This window comes from Solanum stenotomum, chromosome 1 (genome assembly GCF_019186545.1).
Source record: "Solanum stenotomum isolate F172 chromosome 1, ASM1918654v1, whole genome shotgun sequence".
NCBI lineage: Eukaryota > Viridiplantae > Streptophyta > Magnoliopsida > Solanales > Solanaceae > Solanum > Solanum stenotomum.
In genome coordinates, this window is record NC_064282.1 from 15,347,975 (window position 1) to 15,359,656 (window position 11,682).

At 32.2% G+C, this 11,682-nt stretch overlaps 2 protein-coding genes and 1 non-coding gene across 6 annotated transcripts; 2 read left to right on the forward strand and 1 right to left on the reverse strand.

Moving 5' to 3' along the window:
* Positions 1–291: 291 nt before the first annotated feature.
* Positions 292–1,944, reverse strand: LOC125858318 (pentatricopeptide repeat-containing protein At2g46050, mitochondrial). Its single transcript, XM_049538105.1, has one exon. It carries the CDS (start codon positions 1,942–1,944, stop codon positions 292–294), a length of 1,653 nt encoding a protein of 550 aa, XP_049394062.1.
* Positions 1,945–3,891: 1,947 nt separating this feature from the next.
* On the forward strand, positions 3,892–3,965 carry TRNAV-AAC (transfer RNA valine (anticodon AAC)). The gene has a single exon. It is a non-coding gene; the product is annotated as a tRNA-Val (tRNA).
* A 115-nt stretch (positions 3,966–4,080) lies between these two features.
* Positions 4,081–8,226, forward strand: LOC125853454 (probable E3 ubiquitin-protein ligase RHB1A). 4 transcript variants are annotated; one of them, XM_049533145.1, is made up of 6 exons: positions 4,099–4,291; positions 5,402–5,493; positions 6,186–6,334; positions 6,955–7,333; positions 7,473–7,582; positions 7,852–8,226. In XM_049533145.1, exons 3-6 carry the CDS (start codon positions 6,269–6,271, stop codon positions 7,873–7,875), a joined length of 579 nt encoding a protein of 192 aa, XP_049389102.1. In that variant the 5' UTR covers positions 4,099–4,291; positions 5,402–5,493; positions 6,186–6,268; the 3' UTR covers positions 7,876–8,226. The 4 variants fall into 4 exon arrangements, with proteins under 4 accessions (XP_049389103.1, XP_049389102.1, XP_049389101.1 ...); XM_049533146.1 differs by lacking the exon at positions 5,402–5,493 and having other exon boundaries at positions 4,081–4,291; XM_049533144.1 differs by lacking the exons at positions 4,099–4,291; positions 5,402–5,493 and adding an exon at positions 4,478–4,567.
* Positions 8,227–11,682: the final 3,456 nt, after the last annotated feature.

The following is an 11,682-nucleotide window of genomic DNA, read 5'->3' on the forward strand; positions in this document are numbered from 1 at the left end:
AGCCTCCATCCATCAAAAGGTTCTTTTGGCTTCCTGAAGCTTACTTGAGATCATACTAGTGCATAACAATTAGATGACAAAATTTTCTTGTGTTTTAGGAGCCGTTACTATAATTTACACAACTGTTGTGCAGAGGTTAACCTTTCATCAATCAGTCTGGCAACCCTTGCCTTGCTCTTGCTACATATTCAATCTCATTCTGTTTCCTAACTACATCCATTCCCTGTTCTCCTCCATTTTCATGCTCAAAGCAGCCCAAGTGTTTGCAACTGCAGCGAAGTTTTAGTAGCTTCATGCTAATGTGTTGATTCCACGAGTAATAATTTCCATGCTACAGCCTGGCGACTTGTTATGCAACCGCTCTCTAGCCATTTCCCAGATCAAGGCTGCATCAGGCCAATTACTATCAGAGGCGCACAAGTTTGACATCAGGACGTAAGTAGCAGTATCATTTGGATCTATCACGAAAAGCTTTTCTGCAGCCCATTTTGCCAATTTCATGTCTCCATGGATTCTACAAGCGCCAACGAAAGCCTTTAGGGCATCTGGTTGGAATTCAATTGGCATTGAGTTTAGAAATTCATAAGCCTCATTTAGAAGGCCTAATCGTCCAAAAAGATCTACGAGACAGGTATAGTGTTCTGAGCTTGGCTTAATTTGGTAGTAATTAGTCATCAAACTGAAGTACTGCAGCCCTTTACTAAAGAGACCACCATGGCTACAGGCAGAGAGAACCTCTAGAAATACAATACTATCTGGCTTCACACCATTTTCCAACATTTCCTCAAAAAGTTGAATAGCTTCCTTTGAAAAGCCATGGGATGCATAAGCTCCAATCATTGAGGTCCATGAAAAAAGATCTGGTGTTTTTATTGAGCTGAAGGACTGGTAAGCATGAGCTATACTACCACACTTTGAGTATGCATTTATCAATGCATTTCCAATCGATATAGAATTTGAGAATACATATTTAACTGCATAAGCATGAACTTGTACAGTTTCAGTGGCCATTGATAAGTTGCTACATGAACTAAGAACACTAGCCAAAGTGAGCTCATCAGGAACAAAATCCTCTCTTACCATCCTTTTTAGAAGTTCCATAGCTTGCTTCCCATCTCCACGGCGTCCATAACCTACAATAATAGTGGTCCAAGAGACTACATTTCTGAAGGCCATTGCATCAAAAGCCTTGCGAGCATCGGTTATATGTTCATTCTTTGCATACATATCAACAAGTGCACTTTCAACCACCACATCCTTGTTAAGGCAAACTTTAATAACAAGTCCTTGGATCTGCCTACCTGTCTCATAAAGCCCCAAACTAGCACAGGAATTAAGTAGACTAGCAAATGTAAACTCATCCCCCTCAAACCCCTCCAATCTCATCAAACTGAATAACCAAAAAGCCTCTTCGCCCAAACCATTCAGTACATAGCAAGAAATCATAACATTCCATAACACCAAATCACGCGCCAAAACCCCATCAAGAATACACCTAGCCTCTCCAATCAACCCAAACTTCCCATACAAATCAACAAGAGTGGCACCAAGAAAACAACTTTGATCATATCCCAACTTCACAATAGCACAATGCAACTCCTTGGCCAACCAAACACCACCCTTTAACTCCACAGAAAGTCGGAGCAACCCACAGAAAGTAATGCAATCAGGAGACACCGATTCCATCAACATTTGCTTGAAATAACAGAACCCCAGATAACCATTTGTCTTGAAACGCTCAACAGAATACCTTAAACCACATATCAACGTATTCCAAGTAACAATATTTCTAACACACATTTCATCGAACACCTTGCACGCATCAACAAACTCCTTACATTTTACATAAACTTGCAAGAGCTGATTTCCCAGGGAAAGAACATTAGTCATACCCAACTTAATAATATTTCCATGTATATATTTCCCTTCATCAAGATTGCCCATTTTCGCTGAAATTTTAAGGGCATTGGAAATACAAGTGTGGAATTTACATGAATCATTATTAACTGAAACTTCTTCTCTAGCTAAAAGTGAATTACTGGTGGCAACAATGGTCGATAGAAATAGTAACTGCTGATTGAAGTAAATCGTCGGAATTGGAATAATTCGGTATTTGATAATCATTGATCAAGATTGAGCAATCCTTTTGTACTGTTCAACGTTTCGAGTTAATTATTCAGATGATCACTTAATATCGTATAATTATTCATTATTAGATTGAACCATTACTAAAAAATGACTTATAATTATTTGTAATTTAATGTATTTTTCTCTTAGGTTCGTTTCGTTCAAAGAAAAATTATCGTGAATTATAGCTTTGAGATTGTAACCAAGAAGAATGTGAGGTTACATTTCAAATATGATGATTTTAGAATAAGTTTTATCTTGAATTTAATTATATTTAATGTGAAGTGATTGACTAATCAAATTCTGAGAAAATATTTGCCATATTATTTATGAATTATCTATCGTATGATATATTTTAAGATATAAATAAATGGACGGCAGCAGCCAGGAGGAATGTGACTTTGTCTACAGGTAATGAAGAAAGAAGAATTGTCTGTTTCACTCAATTATTATTAGCCATAGATTGTTTTGATTATTATTATGGTTATAATAAAGAATTGTCAGCCGCAATGCTGATCAGTGATCACCATTAATTTAAAGTGGTTATCTTTTTAAGCAACTTGGTACAATGTTGACAAGAAAGTCATCACTTGTTGTCACCACTTCAACCATTAATTCATATATATTGATGGATTCAACTTTAAATAGTTTCACCTAACAAAATTTTCACTTTTGGCGCAATTTTATATCATCTCTTGCGTTGTGACTAGAGGTGTACAAGTTAAACCGAACCGACGAATTAAATCAAATCGAAAAAAAAAATGATTTGTGGTTTGGTGGTTGAAAAAAAAATTGATCACACTTAATTTGGTTTGGCATTAAAAGAAAAAAAATCAAACTGAACTCAAACCAAATCGACATAATATATATATATAATTTTATTTTATTTATAATCTACTTTGTTAATATATTTTTAGTTAGTTTATAGTTTTCAATGTTTATGTATTTTATTTCAAATTTGGGCTTGTAAATATTTTATATATAATTTTATTTTATTTATAGATTAAAAATATTATTTAGAATCTACTTTGTTAATATATTTTTAGTTAGTTTATAGTTTTCAATGTTTATGTATTTTATTTCAAATTTGGGCTTGTAAAATTTGTAAATATTTTATTCTGTATAAAGATTCGAAGTTACAATTATATTGTTATAGTTTTTCAAATTCGAAGTTACCAATTTACTTTGTAAATATTTTATTTTGTATTCAGTTTAACTGTATCCTTTGATCTTATTAATTTAACATAATGAACGTTGATATTTCAATAAATAAATAAATTGTACTCATATGAATTTTACCGTCTTTACAAAAATTTCTATTGGATGAAAACCCTCTCGACCCTTAGATCCTCTTGTGACTATGCGGCTAAAGTCTCACGGAATCATGTCTTAACAATCGATATTTTAGCTAAGTCAATGCTTTATGTTGTAACCTGTCCTTTTTCCTTTTGAGTTTATGTTGTAATATATGTCTACTATATACTTCAATTTGCTCATTGGGTTGTTTGCACTATACTTACCAAACATCATTTTGATAAATTATGCTTAAGCAATGACCACCATAATAATAATAATAATAACATATTTAATGTAATTTCACAAGTGAAATATGAAAACAGACCTTATCTCTATCACTGTGGGGTTAAAAAGATTGTTTCTGATAAGCCCTCCATTCAAAAGAATTTTTTTCAAATAATCATATTAAAAAAGACCAATATATCATTGTTAATTTAAATATATTTTTGTGAAAACTTGCTTCAAATAGGTTTCGTGGTGTAGTTGGTTATCACGTCAGTCTAACACACTGAAGGTCTCCGGTTCGAGTCCGGGCGAAGCCATTTTGCACATCGTTTTTTTCTGTCTATTCCGACCACTAAACTTTGTACTATTGTCATTGAACTCCCTTCTTTATTAAAATGGAAGTAACCCCTTTTTTTCAGTTTTTTCTTTGTCATTCTCTCAAGTCCTTTACTCCCTTTTCTTCTTGTTCATCCCACTAGTGGCTAGTTACCATTTTAAGCTTATACTTTCCAAAAAACACTAATAAAAATAGAATCTTTAGCAAGTTGAAGGTTCTTTTTTTCCCTTGTTGGTGTTTCTGGTGTGCCACTTCTTGTTTTTGGAACTGAAGTTGATTTTTATGAGATACATTTGAAAACTGAAGGTGGGTGTGGTTAATTTTTTTGATACTTCCATTGGGTTGCTTTGAACTGATTTTACTCGAGCCGAGGTCTATCGGAAATAATCTTTCTCCACTTAGTGATATTATATTGGGTGTGTTGTTGTTTTACTTTGATTGGGTGTGGTTTATTTATTAGGTGTATTTTGTGAAGATTCTCTTTTTCTTACCATTCCAAGCAAAATATTTTAGTGTGGTTATTGGTAAAGCTTCTGTTTTTCCTCCTTTTGTCTTGTTTCTAGTCTGCCACTACCTCTGTAAGTAAGTCTTCTTGAAAGTTGAAACGGAAAGTGTGTAATTTTTAACCTTCTGAATTCTATTTTGTCTGGTCTATTGGTCAGGTTGTGTAAAGATTCTGTTTTTTTGCTGAGTTTGTTCTATTAATTTCTGTTGTCTTTTAGCAAAAGGGGTTCTCTCTAGTTCTTTCTGATGTGCCACTGCTATTTAATGTGTTCTTTGGAAACTGGAGGTGGTTCTAGCCAATTTATCTAAAATTTGTTGAACCCAACTAGTTTAAGATTGACTGAGTTATTTAGGTCTAGTCTATTAATCAGTTTTTTGGTCTAATAATTCTGCTTTGCTTGTGTTTGTAGTATTAGGTCTCTTGTCTAGGTACAGGTGCTGTTTTTCCTTAATGGGGTTTTTTGGTGTGCCATTGTCTTTGTATGTGTATGCTTCTGAGACTGAAAGCGGGTGCAGTTAGAAATTCTGAAATGTTACTGGGTTTGGGTATACTTATCAGGTTTCATGTGTAGTGCTTCTGTTTTCTCCGTTTTGCTAATATTTCACTTTTCTTAGTTAATGTTTTCTCGAAAGCTTAGTTTCTTCGATATCATCAATGAATTTTGGTACCAGAATTATGGTATCAAGAGTTTGACTGCTAGTACTTGTTGGTTCTTTGTTAACCTCAATAATTTTTTAGGGTATGGACTATAGGGTTTTTTTCACTTCAGGGGAACTTTTTTATTTTGCTCAGTAATCGTTTGTTATGGTTAGAATAGTCATAGGAGTGTTGAAGCTTACTGCTTTGTTTATTGTTATTGCAATTTCCATTGCGTTTTGAAGATAGGTACCTGCTAACTCCCAATAGTATAGGTACGGGTAGCTCCGTCCACCAAGCCCAAGCAAATGTGAAAAGAATCACCAAGTGTTTTTTTCTCTGCTCGGGTTGAACCCTAGTCTCCAAGGTATGCACCCACCCCATTGACAATTAGGATACACCTTTGGGTAATTTTATAAGCTTGAGTGTACATTAAACATCATTTGCTTCTCTAAGTCAGTTCTTATGCAATCTTTGGAACATGTTCAGTACAAAGTCTCCATCTCGAAATTGGAAGGCTCAAATGATGCGACAAGTATTCTAATGGTGGACTGTCAAGTCTGTGTATAACTTTGTTTCTATGACTCTTGTGATAACTATTTTAACTATGAAAATATTGGTTGATAGACAGACTTGTGAGAGCGCTACATGGAATTGGAAAATCATTGTTGAACATAAAGTCTGTCGGTCTGTATTAACTATCCAACCGTTTTGTACAAAGAAGTGATTTATTCAGCAATGCATCATAAATCACAGAATATGGACTCTTCAGTATGTTATGGAGAGAAAAGTACTGAAGAGCAAATGCGCTTCTTCAAACTATAACCCAAGTACTTATCTTGCTTTGAGGGATAATTAATTCTAAACTGTTATAGCTGATGTGTACTGCATTGGATCAAAGTAGTTTTATGTTCTTGTTTCAAGGAGCTCTTTTATGTGGTATTCTTGATCCTGGTCTTCTTTTTGAATTTCTATGTTGCCTTACTGGCTGTTAACCATTCAATTCTTTTTGTGCCTGTATAATTCTTAATGCTCATCTCTTCTTTTGTGTTTCTGCAGTGAATTGTCCCCCTTCATACAGACGGAGAAGGTAATGTGTTGGGAAATAAGACATATACTTGGATAAGTAAAACAGCTGCAAGATGGGTGGTTGCTGCTGCTCTTCAAGGAAGCCTCCCCAGCTTCATGGAACACAAGTATTTTACTATGTTAGTAATCTGTTCCAATCACTCTACATATGGAAACATGCAACTAGCTTAAGCGCTTTCAATTTTGTCCTATTAATGCATTTACTTTCTGTAACCTTGTGCTATTTGCACTAGTCTGTGTTTGTTAAATAGTATCATATTTCTTAAAATGGTAGCTCATTGAATTGTAAGTGTAATCCCTGCTCAGGCAGTTTCTTACTGCCTTTATGGTGCTTAGTCTAATTGACTTGACGTGAGATTTCACATTTTTTGGTAAGAAACACTCCTTTTTACCGTTTGATTGGTTTATCATTAATATTGCATTGCTACAGCTCATGCATTCTGCTATTAAGCTTCACTTAAAGAGATTTACCCTTTTTTTCTAAAGAGAAACTTAAATATTTGGATCAATTCATGGTTCCTTATAAACCTGAACACAGTGGATGTCATTCAGGATAAAATTCAAACTTGTAGGAAAAAGAACACAACAGATTTTGTATATACTAACTATACACTTCTATAGTTGTGTCAATCAGTTTTACTGGCACTTCGTTTGTTCATGATGTGTTTTCTAATCTTTTTGTTATGGCATTCTTTTAGTCTCAAACTCTTACCATAGATTTTTAATCTTCTTTCTGCAGTTTCCACCAGCTTCTGAAGAGTATGAGTCCCTGACATCTGATGATAGTGCTGCTATTGCATTTACCTCTGAGCTCCTGGATGATTTAAACGTAGATAGATCAACACCCGACACTTACCGCTCTCCCCCTGCACCAATTCCATTTGAAGTAGTTTTGGGGAATCCACAGTCAAGAGGAGGTTCCCAGTTCACAGATGAAACAGTACTTCAACATAGCTATGAGATAACAACTTGTAAAGATATTAAGTTTTCTGATCGCAAAGCTGAAACAGAGTCTCTTCTCGCCTCCCTAAAGAAAACAGGGATTGACCTTGTAAAATCTAATCTGTCTATTATTAAATCAGCAGAAGAAGAGGATGTTTGTCCTACTTGTCTTGAAGGTATACAAGTGAACATCATTCGAGGGGTGACTTCAGTTTTGCCCTCCTCTCTATGTTTTTCTTGTTTATCTGCTATATGATCAACCTGCTTGTGATTGGCTTTCAGCCTGAATGTTTATACTGTGCACTTGTTTTGCAGAATATGATGCCGACAATCCAAGAATAGTTTCAAAATGTAACCATCATTTTCATCTTTCATGTATTCTTGAGTGGATGGAAAGAAGTCAAACATGCCCAATATGCAATCAGGTCTACTTTGTTTTCCTTTTCTACCGCTCCCCCCTCAATTCCTTTTTATATCTTCCTCTGTTTGTATCATCAGTTTTCCAAGAAGGTTTTGGCTTATTCATTTTATTGCTCTTTGTTATCATTGCCATTTGACAACAAACCACGTTCAAGCTCCTTTGATATCTTTAGTGTCTTGATTATAAAATCCAAATGTTACTTCTTTAAAAAAAATATCATCTTGGTTGCTGAGATCCATAAAGTGAGCGAGACTGTTGATTTTCTTGATGCAGGAAATGATATATGAAGCTCTATGAAAACTAATCAGAAGTTCCTTAGCTGCTGGTCGTCAACACCTGCCTATACATGGTGGCTTGGCCTGTATTCACTTGTTCACTCATGAAAGTGTAAATTCTCTATGTATATGAAGCTTATGTTAGTAAATCCCGCTCTTGATGAAGATGCGAGTTGCATATATATGCTGATGGGAGCTAATTTGCAGCCGAAGAACAAAAAAGAAGTTGTAGTTTTGCATTTGATGCCTGGAAGATTAAATTCTGAAAACGCGTGTTTTTGGTCATGCTTCTTCTGAGTTCCAAGTGTTGTACAGTGAACTCTTTTTGTTGTTGTAATTTTATGTTCAATTGCTGTACAGATTCTTCTGGCAATGGCATAGTCCTTGAAGTTTTATGGGCTCTTTTCAATCCCTGCGTGCATTTCTGATTCAATTGCATAAGCCCTAGTTTTGACTGACATAGCAATTTTGATGATCCTTGGCTTTCTTAGGACAAAATATTACCAAGTGAATCGTCCCACCTTTACTCTTGTTGATTTTAACCGCCAACCTTAAGCTGGATGTGGAAAAGATGTTTACCATCTTAGCAACCCTCTCTGGTCCGTAAGTCTTGTAATTAAAGATTGACAATCATTCTATTAATATTGCACTACCTATGAGTCGGGTTGATTATATGAATTTTTATATTAGCTACAACACATGGTGTGAGTTCATATGCTTAGTTGAGGTGTGCTCATAATATCACCAATATAAAATGAACCTTAAGCTGATAAGAGTTTTACCTGAAAAATAATAATAGTTGGTATATAGTGTAATTATTGGGAATTTATTACAACTACATAATTGGTGTCTCAAAGCTGTAATCCAAACATTTCTTCGACAATGATTGTTTTTTTTTTCTTCAAAAACTAAATCACACAGAATTCCTTTCTTATCCAACATAAAATTAACTAAAAAAAAAAATACTTTCAAAAAGAAAAGGATTAGCTGAATTTATGAAATATCACTTACTAATTTAAATTTGAAAATATGAATTTCATGCAAATTACACACAACTTTGATATAGGTGTTTCGGGGTTGAGAATCTTAGGCCCGCTTGCGTGGCGTCATCACAAACAAGAATTCACTTTTAATTTATTTATTTCCAAAACTAGCCTTCCTCTTTCATGAAAAGTTGTGACATTTATGAAAGTTTTATGAAGAGTTGCGACTTTTATGAAAAGTTGTGACTTTTATGAAGAGTTGCGACTTTAATGAAGAATTGCGACTTTTATGAAAAGTTGTGACTTTTATGAAAAGTTGTGACCTTTCTGAAGGGTTACAACTTTTTCAAATAGTTGTAACCTTTCCGATAAAGCACAATAAACATTTGTTCACACTACCCTTTATTGTCTATTAATAGAGGGATTTCCTCTCATTTTAAAACAACGAAAATTCTGAACCTACTCTTCTTCTTCTTCTTCACAATTAAATATTTGTGTACTTTGCTCATGTGGAGTGGTTCACTGACACCATTGCTTATGTTACAGATCCTGGTATGTATTTTTATAGTCATTAATTTATGCTTATGTTATTAAGGATAAATAATAAGATGTAATAATTTTCATTTTCCTTTACATTATTAATGTTTGTTACTACGTAATCTTGTATGTAAGACAATATAGTGTTTTAGTTTTTATGACTGATAGGTTTTAAGTATTATTTTATAAATTCCGTGATATTAAATTTTCGCGTGAAGCGCGAGTAATTTTACTAGTTTATGAATAAATAAGGGAGAAGCCGAGAAGGACATATCAACCAAGCTAATTTTCTATGGAAAAATCTCATGTTATTTTTTTATATTATTATATATATGTGTGAGTTGAAGTTTTAACTTGATTGTGTAAGAAATTGATTTTTTTTTTATCAATACACAAAATTTAAAATCATAATATATGATAAAGTCTATGTTTGTTAACCCTATGAAAATCGTATTAAAAAATATGAGACGCTAACACGCGTAGGGGAAAAGGATTAATTAAATGTAAACATCATAATTATTGCATCTACAAGTTATTGGAAGTGTTAAAATAATACTCTATGGTGAAGAAACACATTGGTCAAAGGATTTCACCAACTTCGATTACCTAATTGTTAAATACTTTTCAAACATTATGAAAAATCATAGCCAGCTACTCTTTTATACTATATAATAAAATAAATATATAAAAGGAATATAAAAAAGGTTTTGTTTAGTGCTTAAATCAAAAGACATGTACTACTATTTTTCATTTTTACACGTTTTGTATTAACTTGACAAGTTCTTTTAAGAATATTATCATCGATTTCAAATATAATAAATTTAATATTTCAATAAATGCATTGAGAAATGACTATAATTAATAATAATGATAAATTAAAAATTAATAGATAAATTATCTCTTAATTTTTTAAACCAAATAAATAAAAACAAACATTTATTTTTAGTACGTAAAGAAATCAAAGTAAACGGAGGAAGTCATATATATTATATTGGAAAGTCAGTTAATAGTTGAAGGAAAATTTAAATATATTCATGTAGTAATAAGGAATATATAATGACTTTTTGACTTTTTAAGAAATATTTTAATTATATCATATTAACATTTTATATATGTATAAATAATTTCCTTCATATAGATAAAGTAGTCAAAGTTCTAATATAGTCTAAATAATTAGTTCAATTTGTACTACTAATATTATTCTATATTTATTGAATTGTATATGTAATTATTTACTTTGATATGGTATTTTAATAAGATTTTTATAAATACTGTAAATCATACCTAAATACAAAAAAAATCTAAAATGTATAACAAATATCACAATATACTATAATTTTAATATAATAATTCAATATCTATCATAACATGTTCGACCATCGTGAGACCCATTAACAAGATTGTCTATAGTAAACACAACTTGATAGACTTAAAATGTTGAAACATTAATTATTAATCAATTATTATCTAACGTAACCATTTGTATTTGTTCTTTGACAGACAGAGTCGATGCTTCAATTAAGAATCATTAATCATCTTTTTTTAGACTAACAATTTATTTATTCGTTGATATACACAAAAAGTCTTTGCTTCATGGGGTCCTCTTATTTAACCTTACCCTCTTGACTTCATTATATAATTGGATAAATAAATTATAATATGCTATCCAAATTACATACTAATCGTAGATAACATTTTATTTTTGTAATCATATGCGTCAATATAGTAGCCAATCAATTTGAGACGAAAAATAAAATGAAATAACTTCATTATTTCAAATCAAACGTAAATATTGCAAATTTAGTTATAAATAATTGATTTTTTTTTTATATTACTTATGCAATACATTACTAGTCTTTAAGTTTAACTCAACAAATTTGTAAAAACGCTTTTGAAATAAATTATTGAAAACAAGTTTGAACTTAATAGAAAACTGAGTGTGAATTATACAAGTTGAGTCTATAGTTTTTGAGAAATATTCGAAAATATAAACTAATACTCCCTCCGTCCGAGGTAGTTTGACTCGACACAAAGTTTAAAAAAAAAAAGAAGACTTTTAAAATTTGTGATCCAAAATGAATGATAGAAATTTGTGTGGCTGTAAATCATTTCATTAAGGGTAAAATAGACATTTTATAATGAAATTGTTACTTAATATAGAAATATATCATTTTTTTTGGGACTGAATAAAAAGAAAAGTAAGTCGCATAAATTGAGACAAAGGGAGTAATAAGATAAAAAAAAAAGACACAAAAATAATAATTTATTTAATATATTCCTCTGGTGAGTGGACTTTAAGATCTTTATGT

What these genes read in the sequence shown, in the direction of transcription:
- LOC125858318 (XM_049538105.1), bottom strand. Translation starts at nt 1,944, where the DNA reads ATGGGCAATCTTGATGAAGGGAAATATATACATGGAAATATTATTAAG.
- LOC125853454 (XM_049533146.1), top strand. Translation starts at nt 6,269, where the DNA reads ATGGGTGGTTGCTGCTGCTCTTCAAGGAAGCCTCCCCAGCTTCATGGA. An exon ending in GAACACAAGTATTTTACTAT is followed by an intron (nt 6,335 to 6,954) that starts GTTAGTAATCTG and finishes TTCTTTCTGCAG; the next exon opens with TTTCCACCAGCTTCTGAAGA. An exon ending in TTGTCCTACTTGTCTTGAAG is followed by an intron (nt 7,334 to 7,472) that starts GTATACAAGTGA and finishes CTTGTTTTGCAG; the next exon opens with AATATGATGCCGACAATCCA.